This window comes from Fundulus heteroclitus, chromosome 12 (assembly GCF_011125445.2).
Source record: "Fundulus heteroclitus isolate FHET01 chromosome 12, MU-UCD_Fhet_4.1, whole genome shotgun sequence".
Classification (NCBI taxonomy): Eukaryota; Metazoa; Chordata; class Actinopteri; order Cyprinodontiformes; family Fundulidae; genus Fundulus; species Fundulus heteroclitus.
Window position 1 is genome coordinate 5,517,533 of NC_046372.1, and position 24,578 is coordinate 5,542,110.

Genomic DNA, 24,578 nt, shown 5'->3' on the forward strand with positions numbered 1-24,578 from the left:
TTTGACCTATGGGCTATTTTTAAAGGTTTCTAAGTCTAAAGATACTAGAAACCCTCCAACAAACAATTACAACCCAAAGAGCAATTAACAAAATATGTAGCAAGGTCCACATTTTAATAGCACAGATCAGATGCAGGGTCTCGTCTGTACTGTACAAACAGGGAAGTTATATCAAACAATTCATCCAATGAGGCTCCTTGACTTGACTCTCAGCGTTTGGTCCTCTTCTTTAAAAGCCAAGATCACCCCTGATGTCGCTAGCATGAGGAAACGTACATAACATTTATCTGGCCACCATGCAACAGTTTCAGCACTCTGCTTGCTGCTCCTGTGTGCGGTCGGCCACTCCTACTATTGTGATGAGAAACAGCAACAGCAGTGACTGAATGAAGAGACGACCTACCAATATGCGTTCAATGAGCATGTCGTAGTACTGCTCGGTGAGCTGGGGGCGGCTCAACACGAACTTGCCCAGCAGCTCCACAGCTGCCTCTCTCACGCTGGTGGAGTTATCCATCAGACGACCGTGGACGCCTCGCTGCATGTCAGACTGAAGAGACGGAAAATCAGTGCAAGGAGTTTATAGCGGACGACTGTAATGAGATCATTTGTTTCAGTGATGAATAGATCAGACATAAAGAGTGGGGGGGTGGGGTGGGGTAGGGGGGAGTAATGAAAAACAACACAGATATAAAAAAATACTAAGCACGAAGCTGAAGCCATTCAATGACGCCCTGGACAAACATGGCTTCTCACCCTGGCCAGAATGCTGGGGTCCACAGCCACCACCTCCGACAGACACTTCATGGCTTTAGTCCTTACGGCGATGGCGCTTTCCCCCAGAACTCGTAAAATCTAGCAGACAATCAAATGAAGGGGTAAAAAAAAAAAAGAAAAAAAAAAACAGAAAATAGTCAATAAATAATATTATAAAAAGATTTTTTTAGTAAAATATTTTTTTTTTTACAGCTGCAGCTATCAATTGTTTAAACAGTCGATTAAAAAAATGAAAAATAGATTAAATTAATCGAGATTTCTAAAAAGAGATACTGTTTGTAAATTAACATACCTCAGTAAACAAGTTTTGAAATAATACAAAAAAAAAAAAATCAACTTTATAGCACACTTAAATTTCAAAAACATAAAAATATGCCAATTTAATTAATATAGTGGATCTACTGTGCTGTTACAACCTACTGTACCACATAAAATCGGTCAGTAAGCACGCCTTTAATCATATATAAGGCGCACCATCAATTTTTGAAAAGATTTAAGGATTTTAAGTGTGCCTTTTAGTCCAAGAAAATTTTGTTTTAATTTCTATTTATTTATTTCACAGGATTTGAACCTGGTACAGCTAACACTGTGCCACTTGAGGCATTTTTGGGTAGAGCATATTTACCAAAAATGCAAAATGTATTTATTTTTTTTGTACAGTTTTGACTCAAGTACTGCTCTGAGTGGGTTGTTCTTTCAAATGGCCCATTCAAGAGTCTGTATACTCCAGTTAACGACTACTTCAATAACCAATTAATACGATTAATTGTTCCAGCTCTAACATTTTTAAAAAATTAACAGTTTGGTTTATGGCAGTCACTGTCATTTAACTTCATTAAAAAGAGACATTCAGATAACGCATCTTACCTGTGTTAAATAAATATCAAAACTCTGGGCAAACGGCCTCATGGAGGCCAAATAACGCACGATTAGACAGGAGTCTTCATAGTCCACAGTGTCTGAGTTCATTCTGAGGAGAAGGAACAAAAAAAAGGACGGTTCTAGTTAAACCATTCGTACAGCAGGCTGATAAGAGCCCTGTTAATCAGAACCACTTCATGTCATGGATGCGCCCCGACAGGTCTATGCACACGGCAAAGATGGAGCACAGCAGTGCAACATGAAATCCTTACTTCAGTGTGGCGAAATGGGCCGGCGTCGTCTTAATGATGTTACGCAGGAACTTCTTGCGTTTCTCTGCCCGCTGCATAATTTCACCCGTCGTTTCCATCTCCTTTGCATGCTGGGGTCCGTCTGATGAGTCCTCGTCCTTCGGATTCTGGTTCCTCATCGACTTCTCGGCCTCGGTGGTCGCATCACGGAACCACTGGGCAATGTAAAACTTTCTAGCAAACTAGAAGACAGAGACGACGTATCAGATTAGGCTCAGTAGGGTGAAAGGCCTTTTCTTAGACTGGAGGTACTAATAAAGTGTAATAATTTTACCAAAAACATTACATCTTTAGCATAGCTTTCAGAATATATATATATAAAAAATGCTTTTTAAATAGAATACATATTGAAGTCATTAAACCAGGGGTGTCCAAACTTCTCGGTACATTGGCCAAAATTGTCCAGTCAAAGGACCTTTTTTTTTTTTTAAGCAAAAAATTATTTTATTTTTTTAAAATGTTCATTTTTTACCTGCTCTACAAAATATGCTAATTTTAAATACATTTGTCAGTTTTTTTTGTAGGAAATGAATGTGTAAATCATTGTAGATCCAAATTAAAAAAAAAAAAAAAAGAGTTTTGCTCATTTGTTTTATTAAAAGATGTTCATCCAGTTTGCAAATTATTTTGAAAAATGTAATTTGACCCTTTACCAATAATAAATTGTCTTGGCCTTTTGGCCTAGCAATATAAGAACCAGTTGTTCTTTGAAAACACTTTAATAAATTACAAATTTAATAATTGAATTCAAAGCAGATTTTAATGCACCAAAGTTTGCATTTGAGTAATTAAATGTCATTGGATAGTTGTAACAATGAAATTAAAGGGAATGTCAAATGTGTGTTTAAGATGAATACTTTGTGTTGTACTTAACATTTTCAGCTGTAGGATTTTAACTTTTCTGTGAGAATTTTGCCCTAAATAAAAACTAAAATTTTCCGTCTGCATCAGCCACCTGTGTTGGTGGACCAGATCTTTCTTGAAATACAGTTGGGGGGGCACCCAAAAATCAGTACAGGGGCTACAAATTGTCCCCGGGTTGCACTTTGGACATGCTTGCACTAAACTAAGATTCTGAGTGATGTGACTGTACAGCGCATTTATCTATTAGAACGTTTTACATGCATCTCATTTAAGACAATGTATCAAAAATCAGGGCGATGTATAGTATATTATATGTACAGTATAGTATATTCAGACTGATGTAAACCTACCACTAGAGAAGGATCCGTCTCGGCATTCTCTTCCATATAGTCCAGTAAAGCTTTCTGCAGCTGCTGCGTCTCGTCAGCGCCTGGAGACTACACAATCACAGAGGCACATTACACACTGATCAATCCTAGCAAAAAGGACAGGGTGGAAACGTGGAGGTAAAATAACAGAGCACAACTTTTATTTTTAGGGATTTCACAAAGGGAGGCTGCATGAATAGGAACGCACGGTCCAGCTACATCCAAAAACGTTCTGAGATCAGCCGACAACTTCCAGAGACCAAACTAAGATCGGCCTCCAGATTACTCCAGCACGCCTTTTTGACTCTTGAAAACAGAGAAAGCCTTTCTTTTCAAGAAAATGCTTCCACTAAAGGTCTGCCATTACCTCCTAAACGTATTAAAACACCCATCAGTGAGAAATAAGAATACATTTAGTTACAGAAGACCTACTTTTTCTTTGAATGTGCAGAAATCATTTGATCAGCTCATAAAACAGTAAATATGGTTTCAGATTTGAACATGGGTGAAGCTCTTGACTTGACATCTTGTTCTGCTAACGTCTCGCTCCACATATCAGAACCTTCACTTAAACAAAACCGCTTCTTATAAAGATGGTCGGATAAAATCATCAACACAAAATGACTAATTTAAAAGTTGCTCAGATTAGGATACAGGTGATCAAAATAACTAAACATTGGTAATCACTAATGTAATCTAATAAACCTTAGCCTGTTTCTGTGTCAAGGCTGAATCTAGTCTGTGATAAATCAAAGTTGTTGTTTTGTTTTTTTACCTCTTGCAGGATGCGATCGATAGATCTCTGGTCCATCTTGCTAGTGACGGCGTCCTTCCTGAGTCTGGCCGCCACTGTGCCCAGGTAGTCTAGAGATGCGACTCTCAGAGCCATTTCTGTCTGTTTATTACTGAACTGGTGCACCTGAGAGGAACAAAACAGAGGGGAAGAAGAAGTACTTTAAATACAGAACAAATGAAAGGCGACGATTAGACCATTTAAGTCGCTATGGAAAGTTGTTTTTTCATTACTGGACCAATCAAATGTGCTCAACACTTCCTAAGAGTTATCCGCACTAACCAGCAGTCTTCCAAGAAGACTGAGCAGCAGCTCTGCTGCAGGCCACTCCGGCTTGTTTACGGTTGACAGCAGGTCCTGGACAAAGTTTTCAAATAACGGTCGGTAATCTTCTTCTCCCTGCTTGCTGCCACATCTGAAGGTAAAAACGACAGAGAGGGAAGAGGCAAAAGGAAATAAGCACAAGATTTAAAAAAAAATAACTAAGACAAGGACCAGTATTAAACATAAAGACAGAGCAGTAAAAGTTGATTGAGAAAACAAAACCTGCTAAATAACTGGATAAATATAGAATTGGCTGAAATGGCGTACCCGCCATTGGCTAAGGCTAAACACGTAACATACGTGGGTGTAATGATTTTCTGACTGAGTTCATTAATGTTGTACAGAACTGGGTAACTAGGTTGAGCCACTGGTCAGTAGGGGGCGCTGTGTATCTAACAAATGCTGGAGACTGAGTCGTTCTGTTTTGTTGTGGTTCTTACTGGAATAAAACTAAATATCCTACATCACAGATCAGTCACAGCATCATTCTTATGGAAGTAACACGGTAGGTTTGCTTAATGGCTTAATGAATGGTTTCATCTGGTGTCACGATACCAACATGTACTTTGATACTTTTTCAAATAAAAGAACACAAAAAATATCATTACTGAGTCAAAAGTGCATAGATCGGGCCATACTTATACAATTTTTAATTAGGAGATCAAAGTCATAATATTGTCAGAATAAAGCGTGATGATAAGAGCGTAAAGTTGTGATATTAAAAGAAAAAAAAAAGGTTCTATAATTAGAAAAAAGCTTGATCTGACGTGATCAGTCTGAGCTGAAGAAGAAGAATGACTTCAGCAGCAACAAGCCACGTGACACGTGGAGAGGCATCAGGACCATCACAGCCCAGCAATGACCCGCCTCTCCCCAGCACCTTCTGAACATCTTCCTAAACCAGAGGTGCAGCATCAGCCCCTCGTCCTGCAGCAGCACCAGTGACCTCCTCCTAGAAGAAGGTCAAGACCAGCGAGGCTGCAGGTCCAGCCATATTTCAGCTCAGATGCTAAAATTGTGTGCTGACCAGCTAGCAGAGGCCTTTCTGAACATTTTCAACCTCTCCCTGCAGCTCTCCATGCTCCCTGCCTGCTTCCCAGGGAGAATCGTGGCAATTCAACACGGCTCGGACTCATCCGCAGCATCCCGACACTCATGTTAGGATGCTATCTGTGGACTTTAGCTCAGCCTTCAACTGGCACGGGTGCTGAGGACAGCGCAGGGGATTGTGGGATGCCGTCTACGAGATCTGGACGTGGTTTATGCGGCACAAGGCCAGAGAAGGGCCAGACCTGTTGCCACAAAACCCACCCACCCAGGCAATGCACCGTTTGACCCACTTCCATCAGGTAAACACTTCAGAAACGTTAAAAAAAAGAAACTACTGAGACTCAAAAGCTCTTCCTAAACAGCTGTCAGGGCTATCACCCCCTGCTGAGACGTTTGTGGTCTGTTTACATGTTACGATCACATTCCTGGTAATGCCTGTGATTTCTCAGGGAATGTCTGATTGCACAGTTCTGTAAACGAAGGCTTAAGATTACTGCCCAGAATTTACTGCAGGCATGAGTGGCAGCGTTTAGTGATTAATTCATATCTCTCGCACACGGACTGATATGGGACTTTCTGGACTCGGTTGGAGTCTTATCAGACCGCCGCGACTATTTACAGGCTTTAGTGGAAATATTACGCCTTGTTGTGTCTGCGTGTTATCTGTGGTCATCCTGAGCCGGGGTCTGTCTCAAAACATTTTCACCATGGTGACAATAAAGCTTCTTAACAAAACAAAACAATCGTTTAACTTAAAAACCCGACGTAAATGAAGAACGTTAAAACTGTAATTTTACTTTTTGAGGAAGACTGATAGGAAGTTTTGTGCCGTTCTCATCGCCGTCTCATACGAGTTGGTTATCAGGACGTCCTGATCCACCTTAACAACATAAAAACAAGATTAATCAGAAAACAGGTCTCTAAAGGACGTTTTTACACTAATAAGAAGAACACATTTGCGTCCCACCTTGTCGTACTCTTCAAAAACATCCTTGTCAGTGGGGAGATGGACCACACACTGAATCAGCTGCAGCACCAGGGCCGTCACCATCTGGATGTACATCGGTTCTCCGTCCTGGTCTGAGCTGTTCAACCTGAAAACAAAGACAGGGCAACGCGTTTGCCATCACCATGGGCAACCTAAATGTCAGGAAAACCTGGAAGCCTTTGGCGCGAGCCACAGCGAACCTTCACATGTCAGCATGAACAGACGTTTAAAGAAGCTACCTGAAATTCCTAAGAGAGCGCTTGCTGGTGGGTAACCTGGCCAAGGAAGTGAAGATCTCCTCCAAGATAAGCTGCCGATGCTTCTCATAACGCGAGAAAACCTGCAACGCCACGAAATCATCAATATACCTTCAGTTTTGCAGAATAGTAAAAAGGATAAACTAGAAAAAAAAAAATAATAATACGTTGTATCTCAAATTTAACAGTAAAGTACTTATATGTTTGGGCTGGACAATAATTCAATAACAATATATATATATATATATATATATATATATATATATATATATATATATATATATATATATATATATATATATATATATATATATCGATTGACTGACATATCGATAATAGCAAAAAAAAAAAAAGGTCAATAAGAAGTTCAATAGAATAAAAAACAGTTTTCCTTCCTTTTGCATTCTAGCCATGTTAGTTAATTATAGTCATTACATCTTCCCAACCAATCACAACGCACACCCAAGAACGCTCCGTCACCAAGCTCCGCCCCCTTCAAAGGGTTCAGAGAGTGAGTGTTCGTTTTTAAAAACTTCTATAAAAATAAATAAATAAATCAATAAAAAAAAAAACAGTATAAAATGGCCAGGGCTGCACTTAAGATATACGTTTTGAATTTGTTGCTAATTATCAATATCGATCAGTATGATTTCTATTTTATCGATACGCTTTTTTCTATATCGTCCAGCCCTACTTTATGTATTATTTCAGATGACTCATCAAACCAATTCCTTGAATTGTCTTCATATAAACAATTTTTCTCTCTTTAGATGAAGAACTCACCGCTGTGACGAGCTTAATGGCACACAACTGCAGCTCGCTGACATTCTCCACGAAAAACGGAGTTATTCCCATAGAGGAAACCTGCACAACGAAAAAATAAATAAAAAATGACAGAATTTAAAGGTTTCTACCAGGATGATTCCAACGTTATCTATATAACATTTATGTTTGTTTTTACCTGTAGGATGGTCGTGTCTGTGAGAAGCTGGATTTCCAGAAGCTCAGAAATGTTGCTGACGATGTCGCACACTTTGTTGTACAACATCACAATTACACGTTGCTTGTGTGTGGAGCACTTTGCGCGCTTTGCCTTGGAGCTCAACAGGCCACCTAGATGAAGGATGGATTCAAGTAAAAAAAAAATATTTTCTTTTTATAAAATCCTCTTGCATGATTAGGCATGTAAGAAGGTTATAAAAACAATATTTGAACAAAAGTTCAACAAATTCAGACTTCTCCGAGCGACTACAGCACTCAAGCTGAGCAATTAAGCCGTAGGAACCTTTTCCTGGAACCAGGACGACTTTCTACAGCCATTCCTTTCCCCTGTTGTTCCCGCTGCAGGAGCCAGGGTTGAATCAAACCACCAGACTATAGATCGACATTATAACAAAAAAAAAAAAAAAATCCCTGGTGGAGAGGTAGTCCGTTCCTCTTCAATAACCAGGGAAGTTTTCTGGGGTGATTTTTCCACTAGTTTACATGAAGCACCATCATTTTCTTCTGTTTGTAGCCTTCTGGTATACAGCTGGCTAGCGCTGGCTGTAACAACACTGAAGGGTTTTAACATCAACAGGTTCTCGTCATTCCTGGAGTTGTTAACATCATATCCAGGAGATGTCCGGAAATTTCAGCAAAATATTAGACTTCCATTATCCCGTGCGAACGTAGGAGGGTTATTTATTCATTATGCTCATGACGCGCTAATAGGGCTTTTGACCATAATGAATCATTTACTTCGCTTAGATTTTTTTTTTCTCTAAAACCCAAACCTATCAGCTAAAGCTTCAAATAGACCACCCCAACGTCAGACCTTTGCTTTCTAAGCTGAACGCGTTAAGGGAGAATACCCACCTCCATGTGGGTCCACTCTGTAGACAGGATCATACTGTGGATACAGCGTGTTCTGGAGGTGAAACTTGGTGTACTGCAGCACCCGCTCAATGACATCCTCTATGTATACAGCCTTTGGCATGCGTGGTGAGGTCATGATGTTAAGAGCTGTTAAACAGGCATCGGCAGACTTCGTCACTCTCTCCATTATCAAGTCTCTCCAGAGTCTTTCCTCGTTTTCAGCATCGTGGTCCTGAGGGGAGAAAATAAAGAAATGTAAGGATTTTTTTCCCCACCCAGAAAGTTTAACGATCAGATTATGCACCGATCCACATTTTTCCCCACTTCCCATCCCGATACCAGAATTTGGGTTATCTGCCGACACAACGATACTATTCCGATACCAGAGCTCTTTGTGCTTTAATGTTATTATTGTCACACTGTTGATTTTTTAATAGGCTGTAAGAAAAAATAAATAAAAAACTCCTTTCTATAGGCAAGTATGTTATGTATGAATGTAAGCGTGTATCCCAAAATACTAGAAAAAGTAACAAAACAATAAATCGTGTTCACAGGAAAAATCTCATCCTGAAAACAAATGTTTAACTGTGCGGGTTTCAAATTATGAAAGCGTAAAACTTCCCTGCTGATTTTTAACCTAACTTTATTTTTAATAACTTCTGAATTTTTTTATTATTCTATTTTAGTTCTGTCTTCTTTAAACTCTTAATTGATGCAATTTGAGAATTGTAAAGTAGATTATAAAACAACATTAATATTATGATTATTATTATTATTATTATCGAACGCTTTCTAAATAAAATTCAAAGTGTTGATTCGTGTGATAAGCACAAATAAAGTATGGGCTACTGGTTCAGCAATAAATCCCAAATATTATATAAAAAAGTGCAACAACGGGATTGTTAAGTGTAAACATTCATGGTAATCCCACGACGATGATGATGATGATGATGATGATGATAGCTGTCAAGTCTGTCTGCTACATACTCCCACATACCCGTGCGTACTCAAGTCTCTGGACGTCCAGCCGACACGTTCGCACAAACTAGCGCCGTTTTTTCTCGGCACATTTAAAAGTTTTATTGCGTGGCGGCGAGCCGAGACACCGAGCTGCTCTAAGCTAGGTGTAGCGATGATGCGCAGCGGCAGACAGGAGTGCAGTGGCTTCCTGGTAGAGACTGGACGCTGCTAAGCAACTCAACTAGCTCATTAAACTTGCTAGCATTCCTTAACCTGCTATGCCAAACTGGCAGAAAGTGCGGGAAATTTATAAATCTGTCACAAGAAATGAGGGAAATGTCTTGACTAAGAAGTCCGTAGACAGCCCGCCCGGCTCGTAGTCGGCGCAGAATCTGCTGTGTTGGCTAAAACATCTCGGTGCTCTTCAGCGGGGTTTATTCCCCATGTTTAAGTCCGCTGTATTGTAGGCGGAGCTTTCGCTTTTTGGTGCAACGGCTTTGTAAAACATATACTGCGGTCTTGCTTTGCTGTGATTCTGGTGTGACATATTTCCACACAGTTGTGATTAAAAGTTGGTTAGCCACGGTGCTAGCTGGCTGCTAACTTTGGAATAGATTTCCTGAGCGGAAGCGGATCTCATCACGAGAGGCGGAGCAACTCGGCTCCGTCCAGGAAATCCTTTCCACAGCCAGCAGAGACCTTGGAGACTTTCCAGCAGAAAACAGTAAAGCACAGACGCAGCTTATGGATTGGAAATGTCCGCGGGTTGAATCAGAACTTTCCGATCCGTAAAATACGTTGGTATCTGAGCCCGATAGAGACACTGGATGTTTTTTAAATCTAATATTAATGTAGGTGTTTTTTTTTTTTTTTTTTCGGAGAATAATCGCTACACATTAGCGCATTCAGATGGAGATAAAAGGCGCCAAAGAGAAAGCACTCACGTGATTTAACAAGGTAGAGAGCTTGGATCCATCCTGGATGTTCTTTTCTAGGATGTTCAGGAGCTTCACCAGTTTATCTGATGGGATCTGCAGAAACACAGATGCCATTTGGCCCAATCAGCACACATAACTATGGGTCTAAATAGAGATTCTGGACCATCATCTACTATATACCTTGCTGGTGATGCTCATGGCCTTAATTTTGGCAGACTCGCTGCCAAGGTCGTTCAGCTGGTGTTTACCAAGCAACAGTTCCTGAGGTATCTCATCATCATCTGCTGCTTGTAGGGGGGAAAAAAAAAAGAACAAAGTTTGATAAACAGCAAAATTGAATTAAAGTGTTTTTGCAAACCCAAAATAAATGAATGCCGATACACACCCATGGTAGTGAAGTCCACATCCTCCAGATTTTCCAGGATGTTGTCAATGCTTGCCAGGAATCTTTTAAACGTGGACGAGTCCATCAGCTCTTCTTGGGTGAGCTTCGGTTCGTACGCTTTTCGTTTCTTCTGCTTCTCTTTCATCTTCATTTTTCTGGCAACTGGGGACGGGAAAAAGTTTTTGCAATGAAATTTCTCGTTGTGGCCGGGACTTAAAGACTTTGATAAAACAGCATCAACAAAAAAATTTTCCACTTGCCATCATGAAAACCATTTTTCTGAGTATTATCATAAAAAGCATTTCACTTCAATGTAGATCTAATATGGAAGTTAATAATGAATTTAAGAACCATATAAAATGTGTCAATTCTTTCCGTACAGCACACATCCTTTAAAAGGAAAACCCTCCTAATGCATGGGGCATACTTTCGCTCATGCTGGGCGGAGGCGAATCTTCCTCGGAGGAGTCGCGGTAGCGGCTGCCGGAGCCTCGCCGGCCTTCCCGGGGCCCGCTTTTCCGGTGATCCCCGGAACCCCGACGTTCCCTCTCCTCGAACTCCCAGGCTCTGTCTTTGTCTCGTTTGTGGCGCTTCCTTGCCGCTGCAAAGATTCAAGGAGGACGTCAGAATCCTAATCTCCTAATTCAGACGTGTCCTAAGTGCGGCCCGGAGACCAGCTGTATCGTCTGACATTAAACGCCAAAAACAACGCCGATTCATAACGTTTAACACCGACCATCTCCGACGCATGCTGGACCGACAATAACGTTTCAATATTCCTCAAAGGAACTCTCTCGAAAATAAAAAAGATAAGTCGAGAACAGTTTTCCTCACATTCTCCGTTTGCGTCATAGTCTTCATCGGAGCTGACTTCAGCGTATTTGGGCTTCTCGTTGACGGTACTTCGTTTCCTCTTGTTCATCTTTACCCTCTCATACATCGGCATGGTCGACTCGATTTCTTCTAGTAACTCTGGGGGAAGCTCCTTTAAAACGTCTGGGTCCATACCGCCTGAAAGTTGGACAGTAACATTTTAAGTTAACAGCTGACCTTAATGAGGAGTTAAAGAAAAATTGTAAGAAAGGGAAAAAAAATATATGTTTAGAACAGAAAATGTGCGTGCAGTCGGCCACATGGCTACAGTTTCTCACCTTTTCCCGACTTCCCTGAGAACCTGTTCTTTCCGGACTTGCTGTGCCGAATGATTCTCTGGATCTGGTCGACTGAGAGCTTTTTTAACACCACGACGGGCTTGGGCCGCTTCTCAAAGTCCTTCACCAGACCTAGCCTCTCCAGTTTCACCTTAGGCTGGCCCCACATCTGACTTTCAGTCGACCCGCTGTTCTCCCGATCACGATTAATCTACAAGAAGAAAAAGAACAAAAACACACAGCTGTGTCACATTTGAATGCCTGCTAACAGGATTTAGATAATTTTGGATAGAAAATAAAAACGACGTAAAAGAGGAAAAACCAAGAAATGCATAAAATGAAAAACATAAAATAAAAAAAAATGATTCAACTGACAAGGTTTGTGATTTTTTGATGGTAATTCCCAGAAACCCAAGAGCCAATACATAAAGAGATATTCCACTTCCTCATAATTTAGGTTAAAGGTCAACACTGCAGGGCAATGACAGAATAGTAATTGCACAAAATCCACAACGCACACACACAAAAATCTCACGTTTTCCTTTTTATACCTCACCTATTTCGCCGCGGTGACAAATAAAATATTCAGATTCTGTTCTTACCGGTGGATCTGAAGCATTGGCCTGGTTGCAATATTTGGCTAATTATCATCCTTTTATTTGGCTCATGCGATTGTTTGCAGCTGGTCTGGTTTTAGTGGCCGAGATGCCGAAGCTCCCAAAAAATGTGGCGAATTTGCAGTGATGGAAAAAGAAAGCCAACCGTCAGGAGATAGCGGGCTAATGACGACCGACACAGTCAACACCACAACGCCGACCAACATGTCCTGATACTGTGCAGCGGTGTTAAAAGCTGACTGACGGGCCAACATTAGCTGATAATGGGAAAAACAGGGAGCGGAGCTTTCTCTGCCGACACGCAGCACAAAGTGTGCAGACAGCCTGACTAACAAACCAGCTAATTTTATGCTAGTGCTACTCTATGATGAGCAGAAACACAAAAGGGGAATATTCTACACAATAAACACTGGAAAACTACCATTTTTAGCCACTGTTTGTTGTAAACCTTTGCTTATGTGCATAAATATAACTATAAATATATATTTTTATATCAGTAGGAATAATTTATGTTTTTTTTATTTTATCGTGTGAATCTGTGCAGAAAGATGTTTTATTTTCATAATAAAATACGACTAATAGTTCTACTGTACACCATCGGCCATAATGACAAAATAGCCCACGTTAACCGAACCTTTTTATTTTTTTTTAAGTGTTTCAAGCGCTTCAGCTTCTCAGAATACGACTTCGTGAGTTCAACTCCAACGGAGGGCAAGCAGGACTCGTCAAACCCGAGATTAAACTCACTGTCATTCACGCAAACAGTCAATTAATCATATTTTTGTCCCGACAAAAATAACTAAACCATCGCTGACAACAGCAATAACACAGACTTCCTACTCCACAAGACCTACAAAGCAACTTCAAGACAATATTTGCCCCAACGTCCCACTCAGGGGACTTCCTCCGCTTTCAATTCTGAAACAAGACCATAAGAGGCGCTTCTAATCAGCCGTCGTATATCAACTACGCCGTGCTTCTAATACAACTGAATTCTAGCATAACTTAGACCAGCATCTCACTATCATGGAGCCCCGTAGTTGCACGTCCTGTTACAGCGTTTCTAAAGATGATTCTACCTAGCGGCAGGTAAGAGTTGATCAAAAGAAGACACTTTGCTTTTCAGGCCAGATTTCAGCAAACTATTAACCGCAGAGGAAGATCTCCTTGACGTACTGGCTTCTACGTGTCCACCAACTACTTCTACATGGACACCGACTAAAACACAATCTAAGCTCAACAGATGGTTAGGTTTGAGTTAATGTGTTAACAGAATTTAAAAACAAAAACCAGAATTGGGAGAAAAAAATAAATAAACAATGTACGTAACAGTGGGGAAACTAAAAATCAAGAGTGAGCCAGAGAATGATTTGGTTTTGTGAGATTGCAGGCAGTGACAGCTGAATGATTGGTAGGCGGGTACACATTTTTTTTTTTGCTTTGCTCAGCCCAGATCACCTTGGGGATCTGGAAGTTCTTCAGTGCTCCGGTATGCCCTCCAAGGAGCTGAGCGGGGAAAGAATCTGGGATTTTAGCACCAGTGGAAGAAGAGGCCGCTTTTGATCCGTCCTGTCTACCGCCGCTCCGGCCGGGCTCTGCGGCGGAGGACGCCTGGAAGCCGGACCGATCGCGGTCGCTCCTGGAGCGGGGATCGGGGGACCGCCTGTCTCTGCCGCCGGCCTCGCTTCGATGCCGCCTGTCCCTGTCGGACTCCCGGTCCCTGTCTCGTCCGTGCTCCCCTCTGCTCGACGGCTTTGGCAGCTCCCCGCGTCTGTCTGAGGACTTCTCGTGGTGCCGGTGCTTGGACGACTCCCGGCCTTCCCTCCTACCGTCGTGCTTGTCAACCCTGTTTTTGATGACCTCCGGCCGTCCGTCCGGCTTCAACCGCAAAGCCGTGTCAGAACCTTCCACTGCCGCCGGCCCGCTCGCTGGTTCTTCGGGCCAGCGTTGGGCTTCGAGGGCAGGGATAGGGGCGGCCAGACAGGGGTCGAGCTGGCCGTCAGCTCTCCCCGCCTGCTGGAGGTCGATGCTCACCATGAGGGGGGGGCGGCTGGCACCGTTTCCGGCTGCAGTGGCCTCTTGTGGGGTCAGTTTGCCTGCATTGGCCCCTCCAGTTGATCCGCTCCCTGGGGCCCCAGTCGGGGCCCCTGGTCCCGCTGCACCAGGCTCAAGAGGAAAAGAGTCCTGTTTTCTCTTCTTAAGCGGCTTATCTATAAAAAGACGAACAGATCCGGTCAACACACGTCGTCGTTCCCGGCATACCGGCGTGAAGATTTTGGATGACATAAAAAGGCAGCAACGCACCTTTATCTTGAACCTCTTTAGAGCACTTTTCACTGGCTGCCTCCCGTTCGATCCTCTCGATTTCGGCCAGAGCGTCGAGCTCCGCCTCATCGTAGGGCGAACTGGAGGTCTGCAGGCCGGCCGCTCCGCCCGCCTGCTGCGCCGCCTGCTGCTGCTGCTGCAGCCGGGCGGCCAGGTTTGGCTGGAGGACGGCGACGTGCTGAAAGCCCAGCTCTGCCTCCATGCTGTCCGAGTTCTGATCCATGCCCGGCACGACGTCGCCTGGTAAATAAATAAAGCGCATGAAAACTAGGGCTGAACGATTTTGGAAAATAATCTAATTGCGATTTTTTTTTTCTTAATATTGCGATTTAATGTGATTTTTTTCCCCAGTTTAATTTATCATGTGTTTTAAAATGTATACAAACAACAAATCAATTTGTTTCCTCGCCGTGTGGATTAGTTGCTAAAAGACCGGCAGCATCTAAACTCAGAGCAGAAATTATTGCGTTCTGCCTACAATATATTTCAACCAAAATTGCAATTTTGACTTTTCTCTGCATTAACCACAAGCAACACAAATGGCCTCTAAATAAAGATATTTGTAAACAAGGACTATTTAAAACATGAACTTTTAATGTTTCTATTGATCAGAATATTATTTAAGAGAACAGCTTTTAATTTAATTGGACATCAATCCTTGTTGAACATAAAGTGCAACCAACAAGCAAGTCTATGTATTAAACTGATTGACCAGTACTCAATGTTTTGCATGACTATATAAACTCTAAAAGAAGTAATACAATTAGATTATCTCACTGCTGCAACTGTCTTCCCTTCCATGTGGAGGCAAACCCACTTCAAACATATTTCTAACACCTAATGGACGTGTCTAATTCCCTAATTGTGACATAGCCAAAAAATTGCAGACCTCTGCAATTTGGAAATTGCATTTTTTGAAATCACAAATATATTAAAAAAATGTTCAGCCCTAATGAAAACAAAAAAAAGGTTGGATTTAAACAACCTGCCCCCCCAGAGAAGCCCCCCCCCCCTCGTTATAGTTTAGAATATAAAATAAATTGTTTTAGAAAATGAATACCTGGCGGGTCGGATTCGTTTGACTTAACCCTGGACAGCTTGAGGGTGAGTTTCGTGGAGTCCTTGTTCGGAGAGCTAACGATGTCGTACATGTCTTTCTCCTCTTTCACCGTCGGCGCTTTCTTTTTTTGCTGGAGATGATGCTTCTGGTCGGGTCCGCCTTCCCGGGGCGAGGTCGCGTAGGGAGGCGGCGACTGGAGGATCAGCGACGGGCGAGAACCCGCTACGAACAAGCAGCAAGATGCGGAGAAGCTCAATTTAGAAAATGACATTTAAATAAAAAAAAAAAAAGAAAAAAATGAAAAAACACAACAAAATACCCACTGACAGCACTACTGAGGAGTGACGGCTTAAAACTATACATGTTTCACACTGATGAGTAAAGTAGGCAAAGTTGTAGGACTGTGTTATTCTCTAGGAATCCTTACGTTTGGGGGTTCCCTCACTCGACGCTGGAGAGCAGCCAGACTGGGGAGACCTCAGCTGGAAAGAAGGATTTCTCATAATCGAATCCCCCTCCTGCAAAGAAAAAAAAAAAAAAAAAAACATCAATCGGTCCCTTTACATCGGACACGACTAAAACTTTTTAAAGCAGAAATAATCTGAACGTAAAAACCATTTATTCCAAATCTTCTATTAAAGCCACGATCGGGCGTACCTCACTTCCCAGCCGCTGCACCGTGTTCAGGTAGTCGTCCGTACCGTGCCTGTCTGAATGGTGGTTGGGGGCGTTGGGTAGCTGCCCTGACACTTTGCCATCTTGGATATTTCGTATCCCACCCGGCACCATCGGGCTCACCACTGACGCTGGAAACATAAAGAACCAAAATAATACAATAAAAGTTGTGCATTTTTATTTTTTTTAATAATCCAACTTTAAGACAATAATATTGAAAATTGCGACAGACAAATAAATAAAACAGGAGCATTCACATAAGCACAAATTTACACTGGAAACATGTTGGATATTAATGACGGGACAGATTTATTTTAATCCTCTAGGCTGCAAATACTGCCGTAAATAAACAGCTGCAGATACACATGCTAAATATTTTTATTGACCTAGAAAACTTGTGTTGGCTCTGAGCCGTGTTTGCTGATGAACTGTAACCATTATGTTAACTGACTAATCAAATCAAACGTGTAAATTCAAGATCCACAACCATAAAGTTAGAAACCATAAAGTTATTCCTCAAACATGAAAGAATGTTGCTGACGAGGAAGCCGCCAATTTTATCTACATACAACACGCAATCTTTCCATTTTACATAGAAAAACATCTTAACTAAAAAAAGACAGCACTAAAATTATATCAAATACCAAAAGTAAGATCTAAAAACCGGCTCTGATTAGAGGACAAAATGTGCGCTATTAATGTGAAAAAGTCCAAATTATTGTACAATTTGTTATTCAACATTTTTTTAGACACAGTTAACAAAACAGTAGAGTTTTTTAAATTAAGATTTGTTTATTAATGTAGTTTGTTTACAATCTGTAACTTGAAAAATATTTGTCTGATATAACTGACCCGATATGACGTTATGTCACAAAAGTTTAAAGATCTACGCATTTAAAGCTGATCGAAGAGCAGACTTACTAACATGAAAATTTCAACACAAGTTTAACCATTTTTCCCCACACATGTCAAATGGCCTAAGATATAACATTAGTTAACGTTAGGGATGCTCGACATATCGGCATTACCATCGGTATCGGCCAGATAAGTGAAACCGGGCCCATATTAACGACCCATGTTTATTTCCATCTAGCTGCCCTTAGCGCCCGTGTTTCAAGAGGGGGAGGCGAGGGCGTTGGTCCTGTGGTTTTTGTTCGATCATTATAACTCGCGTTCAAAAGTTGAGTTAGCATAGCTTTCACACAAACAGGTAAATATCGGTTATCGGACATAACAGCAATATCAATATCGATATCGATATCGGTCCAAATTTTCCCATCGGTGCATCCATAGTTTACGTTTAAACCATTTTTTTCTTTTAATGACTTCTAAAATACGAACAGAAGCAAGGATGCACGGCGCCAAAGCTTCACCGTCCAGCCTCCACGTGACCGAGCAGCACGCTCACACATCCACTCTCACCTTGTATCTGTTGGTGTTGGTTGTAGCTGGGCGGCTGCTGATGGGGGTACTGCTGGATGTAACCTGGCGCGGGGCTCTGAGGAGTGTAGGGGCTGGGTACGGGACTGTTCTGCTGGCCCATGTACCGACTACTGGAACCAGTCTGGGGCCCCACAAACCGGCTAGGTGCAACGAAGAACAGAAAGTGGGCAAACACATTCAAAAACAGAGCAAGACGGTCTGATGTAAAATGTACTATTCTGCACCGAGGTTAAGCAACAGTTCGTATGATGATGATGTATTTAAATATTATCCACAGCCAGGCTCGTTTTACAACCAAACCCACCTTGACGGATTGGGAGAAATTGCAGCTGGTTGGAAGTTTGCAGACTGTGCAGGGCTATGCATGGAGTTTTGGGTGATCTTAAAAGGTGGTACCATTGGTTGCTGCATAACATCTATTTACAAACAAATAAAATTCTTCAGTTAAAACCACAAACCCTAAAAATAATATTCCATTACAAGTTCATACAAAAATTCTTCCCATACTTTTCTCCCTGAAGATGCCAGGGTTCCTGGCCAGCATGGTCTGCAGCAACAGTGGTGCATCTCCCTCTGGCTCATCGCTACCCAGGTTATCCTTCAGTTCTCTGAAATGTCGCAGAAATATAGAAATAGCTCAATTAAAGTTGCCTAGTGGGGGAATGAATAAACAACATGCAAAAATAAGATAAAGACAGGAAGCAAGGCGGATTTTTTTTTTTTATAAATCTGAATGTCTTAGAATTGTTATCCTTTTGGTCAGCACCAAAGAATCCAGATAACTTCTCAATTCCAGAAGACATTTGATGGAAACACAAAAACCAAATAAAAACTGCAACAACGTCAACTATAATATTCCATTGATGCTTTTGGTCAACTTTTTATAATTCAGATCTCTCTCTGGTTGCTTAAATCTTTTGAACAAAACAAGATAAGCTTATTTTTTGTGGACTTTCTGTAAAGTTTTTTTGTTCGACAGAAGAGAAGCACAAGAAATTACACTGTGTGCTTCCCCTCGACAGTGGGGGGAGCTCAGACTGACAGGACAGCATCACTGGGCTGTCCCTCTCTGTTTACGTTTGTCCGCTCTTCTAGGAATGTTAGCGTTTGAATTTTACTTTCACAAAGCAAACGCATTTGCTTTTATTACTAAAAACATACCGTAACCGCCGTCCACTGCAACCATAACATAAATAACAGCGAACATTGTTATCTAACGATGGCTTTAAAGTAACTAATAGATTCATTATAGTCTAAGACTATAACACATTTACAGTTAAAACAGTAAAGCCGACGTGAAATGTTCTTACTCAAACACCTGCATCCTGTACATTTAGCAGCAGTGAAACCATTAGCATCTATTTGCATTATCCCTCCTATGTCTGCCATGACTCCATTTAAAATAAAAACGGGATCCACATCCTAATGAGCAACGCAACATAATGCTCAAACATCTCCAACAGCCAAGAAGCAGAAGCCAGTCTCGTGTCGCCGTGCTTCGCTCAACTTTAAAGCCATTTTATGTAAATGTCAGCCTCCTCCACAGACTGGCTTCTCCCTGTTTTCATATCACGCTTTTCATCAGGGAACAGAACGAGAGGAGGCCGGGTCACTTTGATGCACTCACATGTGCTCCGTGGAGACCTGGTTGAGGCCATGGGCTAGCTGGGAGGCCAGATTCTCATCTCGACACCCAAGTAGAAGGTTAACCTCCTCCGCTATCCTCGAATTGAACAAGAGGCTCTTAGTGGTGGTGGCAGGTAGAGGGGAAGGAAGCGGCAGCTGGTTCAACACTGAGGAAAAAAAAGAACGCAAAATGCAATGAGAGAAAAGGACTAAACGCACTTACAGGACACGTGGTTGTACGGAAAGAAAGTAGCGAGAAAAGGAAGTTAAGCAAAAAAAATTATAATAAATACAGCAAAAAAATATACATATAACAGCGTGAAATCAAATCTGAAAAATTTTAACTGTTAAAGCGGAAAACGTCTGCCTCAAATGTCCTCACAAACTTTGACAGGTGTTTGGTTTGCGGAGGAAGATACTTACAGTCTGTGAGGCTAGCGATCCCAGCAAGAGTGGTGATGGGAACATGGGGCATATCCCCATTCATGCTGAAGGTGAGGGCGGGGGAGTGTGTTGATACACGGGTATATCAGGGGGTCGACGGACAACACCAGTCCTCACATCTCCTGGCACCTTGGAGAGAGCGGGGTTAGAGTCACAGCAACGGACAAGATCAGGAATCAGCGATGGACAGGAGACGATATGAAAACTCTGTACCTGAGACATAACTTGTTGACGTTTCGTTTATCGAAGAAGTCAACGATAACAGATTTAAATTAAGATCTTAAACTTGCAAACTATATTTTAACACAGTATTTGACCTCAAAGCAATATGGCTCAGTACTGTTGTACACTTGTTTTTTTTGGGGTTTGTTTACTTGTTGTTATTTTTTCTCCATGCTCCTGAGAAGATTTAAGTTCTTCAATCACTCGTGTCTTTGTATGTGTGACAGATGGGATTTTAGACTAATTAGAGCTTCATTTAAATGCACAAACACAACATCCACACATTTTAGCGGATAACAGATAAAAGCCACTACATGCATGGAAAACATTTGGGAAAACAGACGCAAGTACCGCGGTACATAAAGAACTTTGAAGGATGCAGCTCAATAGGTACAGCAGTACATAAGCCCCTGCTCCTATTATAACATAATCTCCTTAATAATCACTGATTTACTAATAGGATCAGTCCTATGCAAAGCATGGGTACGCGCCACTAATTGTTTGGCGGATTTTTACATATTCAGTAAAATTAATTTGTCTAAACAAAATTCGATTATGTATTATTATGCTTTAAGTTATAAAACCTGCAGCTTTGCATAAATGAGATCCCTCTGCTCCAAGAGTTACATTTATTTCCCCTGCAGACGCTCCTTACCACTAAGGTAGAGCATCGCGGCATTAGGAAAACGTGCACTTTGCAACGTTGTTGATCAATGTCACGATGACAACATGACTTCCGACAAATCACCAAATAATGCAAGATGATGTAAATGCCTTTCTACACAGGGCCCAGATAATGGGAAAGCCAAATGAATTATTTCCAGCTTAACAGCTTGGCTTTATTAAAAAAAGGTTACACCTGGCTACCTGTGCTGTTTTGGCAGGGGAAACAACGAGCATCACCAACTATATTGCTGGCTCAGAGTGCATAAATCCACGTCACCTAACGTAATTCATATTTATTGCAATAGCAGCAGCTCTTTGCAATGCTGATATTGCGTAGAGCCACCGTGCCACAACGGCAAAACATCTGCGACGTGTTGAGCAGAGCTCCTCTGAGCGAATATACCGTAAGAGGTAAGGTTACGGCAAACGGAAGAGCATCAAGCAGTCTGTGAATATTAAGTGCATGCATCGTCGACTCTGGAGCCGCCTACCAGGTCGAGGATGATACAAACTTCTGCCTGACGGGCAGCATGCGGTGTCTGTTCTGACCTTTAATACCTTTTTAAAGAATCCCGTGCAGTCTCCGGCAGACCCACTGGCATCTCAGGCAAAAACGTCCGGCGCCTTCAGTCTCCTAAACGGGAAGCATCTGTGTCAAACTTTTTGTCCATCGAAACTGGCACTTCATTAGTCGCCGGGACGACGACAACATGCAAAACAGCGAGCCAGCACGGTCAACCAGCATGTAATTATTTCTTCTTCTTTTATTTTATTTTTTTGCAATGACACCCTTTTTCAAATGATACAACCTTTGAACCGTGGCACCTTTGAAGATAGCTTCTAACAAAATGCTCAGTGACAATCCAACACACATGGAAGTCACATAAAGCCATTATTACCCTCCCCAAAGAGAGAGATGAGAACACACAATCCAGTCTACCCTGTAACAGAGGGATAACTCAGACTGTACATTAGTAGGTGGCAGCGTTAGCATGCTTAGCCCGTGTGGGGTTTTTTTTCCCCCCCGCTGCACGCAGGGGCTTGGCTCTTGGTTGACAGCTGTGAGACTGACAGGCAGGAGGCAGCACAAAGGAACAGATGCACTATGATGGTGGCGGCAGTAGCGGGGTGGCAGTGGTGGTGGGTGTGTGTGTGGGGGGGGGGGGGGGGAAGCTGCATCCTCCAGGAGCAAACAGTTACCGAGTAGCTGCAAACCCCGCTCTACAGTTTTCATTCGCAGCAAAAATGAAATAAATAAATAAATAATAAACGTCCAGCGAACTCACGGCAGAATAGCAAACTACAGCTTAGACAAAGTAGGCTGTGCTCAGGCAAAAAAAAAAAAAAAAAAAAAACTCCTCGAGCCAAAACCGCCACTATCACGGCAGCAGGGCTCGGAAGAAAACAACAACACGGCGCCGTTAAATAAATCCCCGCGATAGCAACGAGCTCACAGCCCCACAGCTGACGTTAGCGTCTATTTTGATGTTTAGATCCGCCGAGCTAACGCTCACAAACGGCCAATCGTCAAACTGCCGAGAACTTCTCGACTGTTTGGCTCTTACCCGCGAGCCCTGAAGTCGAGCTACAAAAATGAAAAAAATAAAATAAAAAATTTAAATTTAAAAACAATATCCGCGGCAACGGTAATATTTGCTAACAACAACCGCCGTGTTTTTTTTATTACCTAGCTAGTTGTGCTAGCTAGCTGTAATTGTTATTAGTTGGCTTCTAATGCTTCCACTTGTTTAAATAGAAGGGAAAGCGATTCTTTATATTTCAAATACAAGGAAGCGCTGGTCGGGGGTTGCTAACTATTGGCCCTTTTTTTTCCCTTTTTTTTTTTAAACTGAGTTCGGGGGAAGAAAGAAAAAAAAAACAGTGATGGGTTTTGAGAGTACAAGTACGGGCAAGTGCGGGTAAAGCAATTCCGTGGCAACGGCCCAATCCTCGGGCTCGACAAATGACATCCAGTGGAGGGCCGTGCGCCTCGGCAGAGCAAAAACACACCTAGCTAGCTTGGTTAGCTAGTTAGTAGCTTCCGTTACCTCCCGGTCAACGATTAACGACGCCTTAGGTGGTCTTGCAGGAGAACATTTAATAACATTGTTTTCAATAATTGCAGTTCCTAAGTTATCGACACAAGAAGCAACTGTGCGTTAGCATTTACCTTCGGATGTTGCGTCCAAAGGGAGGGCAATGTTTTAGCTCGGTTTGTGTTCGTATCTCTAGCTCCCCCTTTCTTCTCTCTCGCAGCTCCTCCAGAAGGAACTCGACTGGCTCGCCAGCTAGCCGACGAGCTAGCCTGCTAGCTATCAACAATAATCCGGGTCGGACCGATTCGTTCTTCTTCCGTCAGTCGAGGGTGAATGTTTCAACGTATATTCATGGGGAAACATTCGTTCTTCGGAGTTTCAGTCGGTCCGTGCCGACGTAAGCAAGGTTGACAGCCAATTTCGACCGTAAATGAGAAAAATGACGATTTTTGCGATCATCCAGAGGCTCTCCTCTCGTAGAACAAAATGCCGACCGGAAGTTCTGTCGTCTGACTGACCAAAGATCTCAGGAGTGACTCCCTCCATCGGCGCCAAACAAAATGCCATGCGACTTTACACGTTTGGTCCGATAGGGGGCGCTGTAAGACAACTTTGTCTTCCCCGATGTGTCTATGCACGCTGATAAAACACCTGTTAGAATGAAATTAATATTATTGACAAACTTGTACTTTCATTCGGTAAGATTTTAATAAAAATTTCAGAGTAAAAATTGTGCAAAACAAATTAATAAATTAGGTAAATTCCGACCGATTTATAAATTGTATTTGCTCAATTAAATTTGATAGATTCTAATCTATTAAACATCATTTACCCGATTTAACTATTTCAAATACTCACATCAAATAGTTAGGTTTCATTATCACTCAAATTTAAGTCAAAGACGTTTTATTACTCAAGTGTGGAGGATCTGCACAATAACAATTTTTAATGTAATGTGGAATTTAAGAATGTAAACTCAGCAGTAAATGGCTGAGTCTATGATGTCAACACGAACAAAAAATTCTGAGGAATATGTCAGCAGCCTCGTTGAATCTGTACCACAAAGAAGATCTTAAGGCAATAGTGGGTCCGACTGAGCAAGTTGCACCTAATAAAGGGAACACCTGACTGTATGTCTATGTAAGTGTGTGTGTGTGCAGTTTTTAAGGCTGTGTCTCTGAGGTGTTACTGGTGCATTAATATAACTCAAACTGCAAGCTTCCATAAAGAAACAATATTTGTAAAATACATACTCAGATGTGGCATAAAACCATTCCCATAAAGAACATTCTGCAAGTATTTTAACAGTACAGTTCTGCAAGTACAATGTTTCTATTTGTGCTAATTCCATCTGTTTGCAAACCAGTGCGCCATGAAAAATCACATGATGAAAAAATAAATAAAAAATAAAGGTTTAACAATACAACTTCCCATTTAGTGAAAGTTTGGAAACATGCAAAAGATTTTAGGTTACACAAACAAGCTTCTCTGGTACCCAAACACCTAAATGTAGTTATGAAGAAGGGCAGAGACAAAGTAGTTGCAAATAGGCTAACATTTAAAAATGAAGACAATATAAA

General features: G+C 41.8%; 1 protein-coding gene across 4 annotated transcripts in view; it reads right to left on the reverse strand.

The window, feature by feature from the left end:
- The window catches only part of nipbla (NIPBL cohesin loading factor a), a 36,190-nt gene extending 12,675 nt beyond the window's left edge, over positions 1–23,515 (reverse strand). The window contains exons 1-31 of one of the 4 annotated variants that reach the window (XM_012882321.3): positions 23,133–23,515; positions 21,521–21,596; positions 20,054–20,203; positions 19,632–19,797; positions 18,512–18,612; positions 18,309–18,420; positions 17,984–18,144; positions 16,544–16,692; positions 16,314–16,404; positions 15,887–16,108; positions 14,806–15,066; positions 14,536–14,711; positions 11,885–12,095; positions 11,568–11,744; positions 11,161–11,334; positions 10,734–10,895; positions 10,529–10,635; positions 10,355–10,441; positions 8,451–8,682; positions 7,555–7,706; positions 7,377–7,457; positions 6,576–6,676; positions 6,316–6,442; positions 6,146–6,228; positions 4,257–4,389; positions 3,957–4,100; positions 3,164–3,250; positions 1,911–2,131; positions 1,645–1,747; positions 757–855; positions 404–550 (exon numbers count right to left, since the gene is read on the reverse strand). In XM_012882321.3, the coding sequence (XP_012737775.2) occupies positions 404–550; positions 757–855; positions 1,645–1,747; positions 1,911–2,131; positions 3,164–3,250; positions 3,957–4,100; positions 4,257–4,389; positions 6,146–6,228; positions 6,316–6,442; positions 6,576–6,676; positions 7,377–7,457; positions 7,555–7,706; positions 8,451–8,682; positions 10,355–10,441; positions 10,529–10,635; positions 10,734–10,895; positions 11,161–11,334; positions 11,568–11,744; positions 11,885–12,095; positions 14,536–14,711; positions 14,806–15,066; positions 15,887–16,108; positions 16,314–16,404; positions 16,544–16,692; positions 17,984–18,144; positions 18,309–18,420; positions 18,512–18,612; positions 19,632–19,797; positions 20,054–20,117 (4,131 nt within the window). In that variant the 5' untranslated portion in view covers positions 20,118–20,203; positions 21,521–21,596; positions 23,133–23,515. Of the gene's footprint in view, positions 1–403; positions 551–756; positions 856–1,644; positions 1,748–1,910; positions 2,132–3,163; positions 3,251–3,956; positions 4,101–4,256; positions 4,390–6,145; positions 6,229–6,315; positions 6,443–6,575; positions 6,677–7,376; positions 7,458–7,554; positions 7,707–8,450; positions 8,683–10,354; positions 10,442–10,528; positions 10,636–10,733; positions 10,896–11,160; positions 11,335–11,567; positions 11,745–11,884; positions 12,096–13,959; positions 14,712–14,805; positions 15,067–15,886; positions 16,109–16,313; positions 16,405–16,543; positions 16,693–17,983; positions 18,145–18,308; positions 18,421–18,511; positions 18,613–19,631; positions 19,798–20,053; positions 20,204–21,520; positions 21,597–23,132 lie in introns of all 4 variants that reach the window. The other 3 variants (XM_021308514.2, XM_012882318.3, XM_012882319.3) reach the window with 3 other exon arrangements.
- Positions 23,516–24,578: the final 1,063 nt, after the last annotated feature.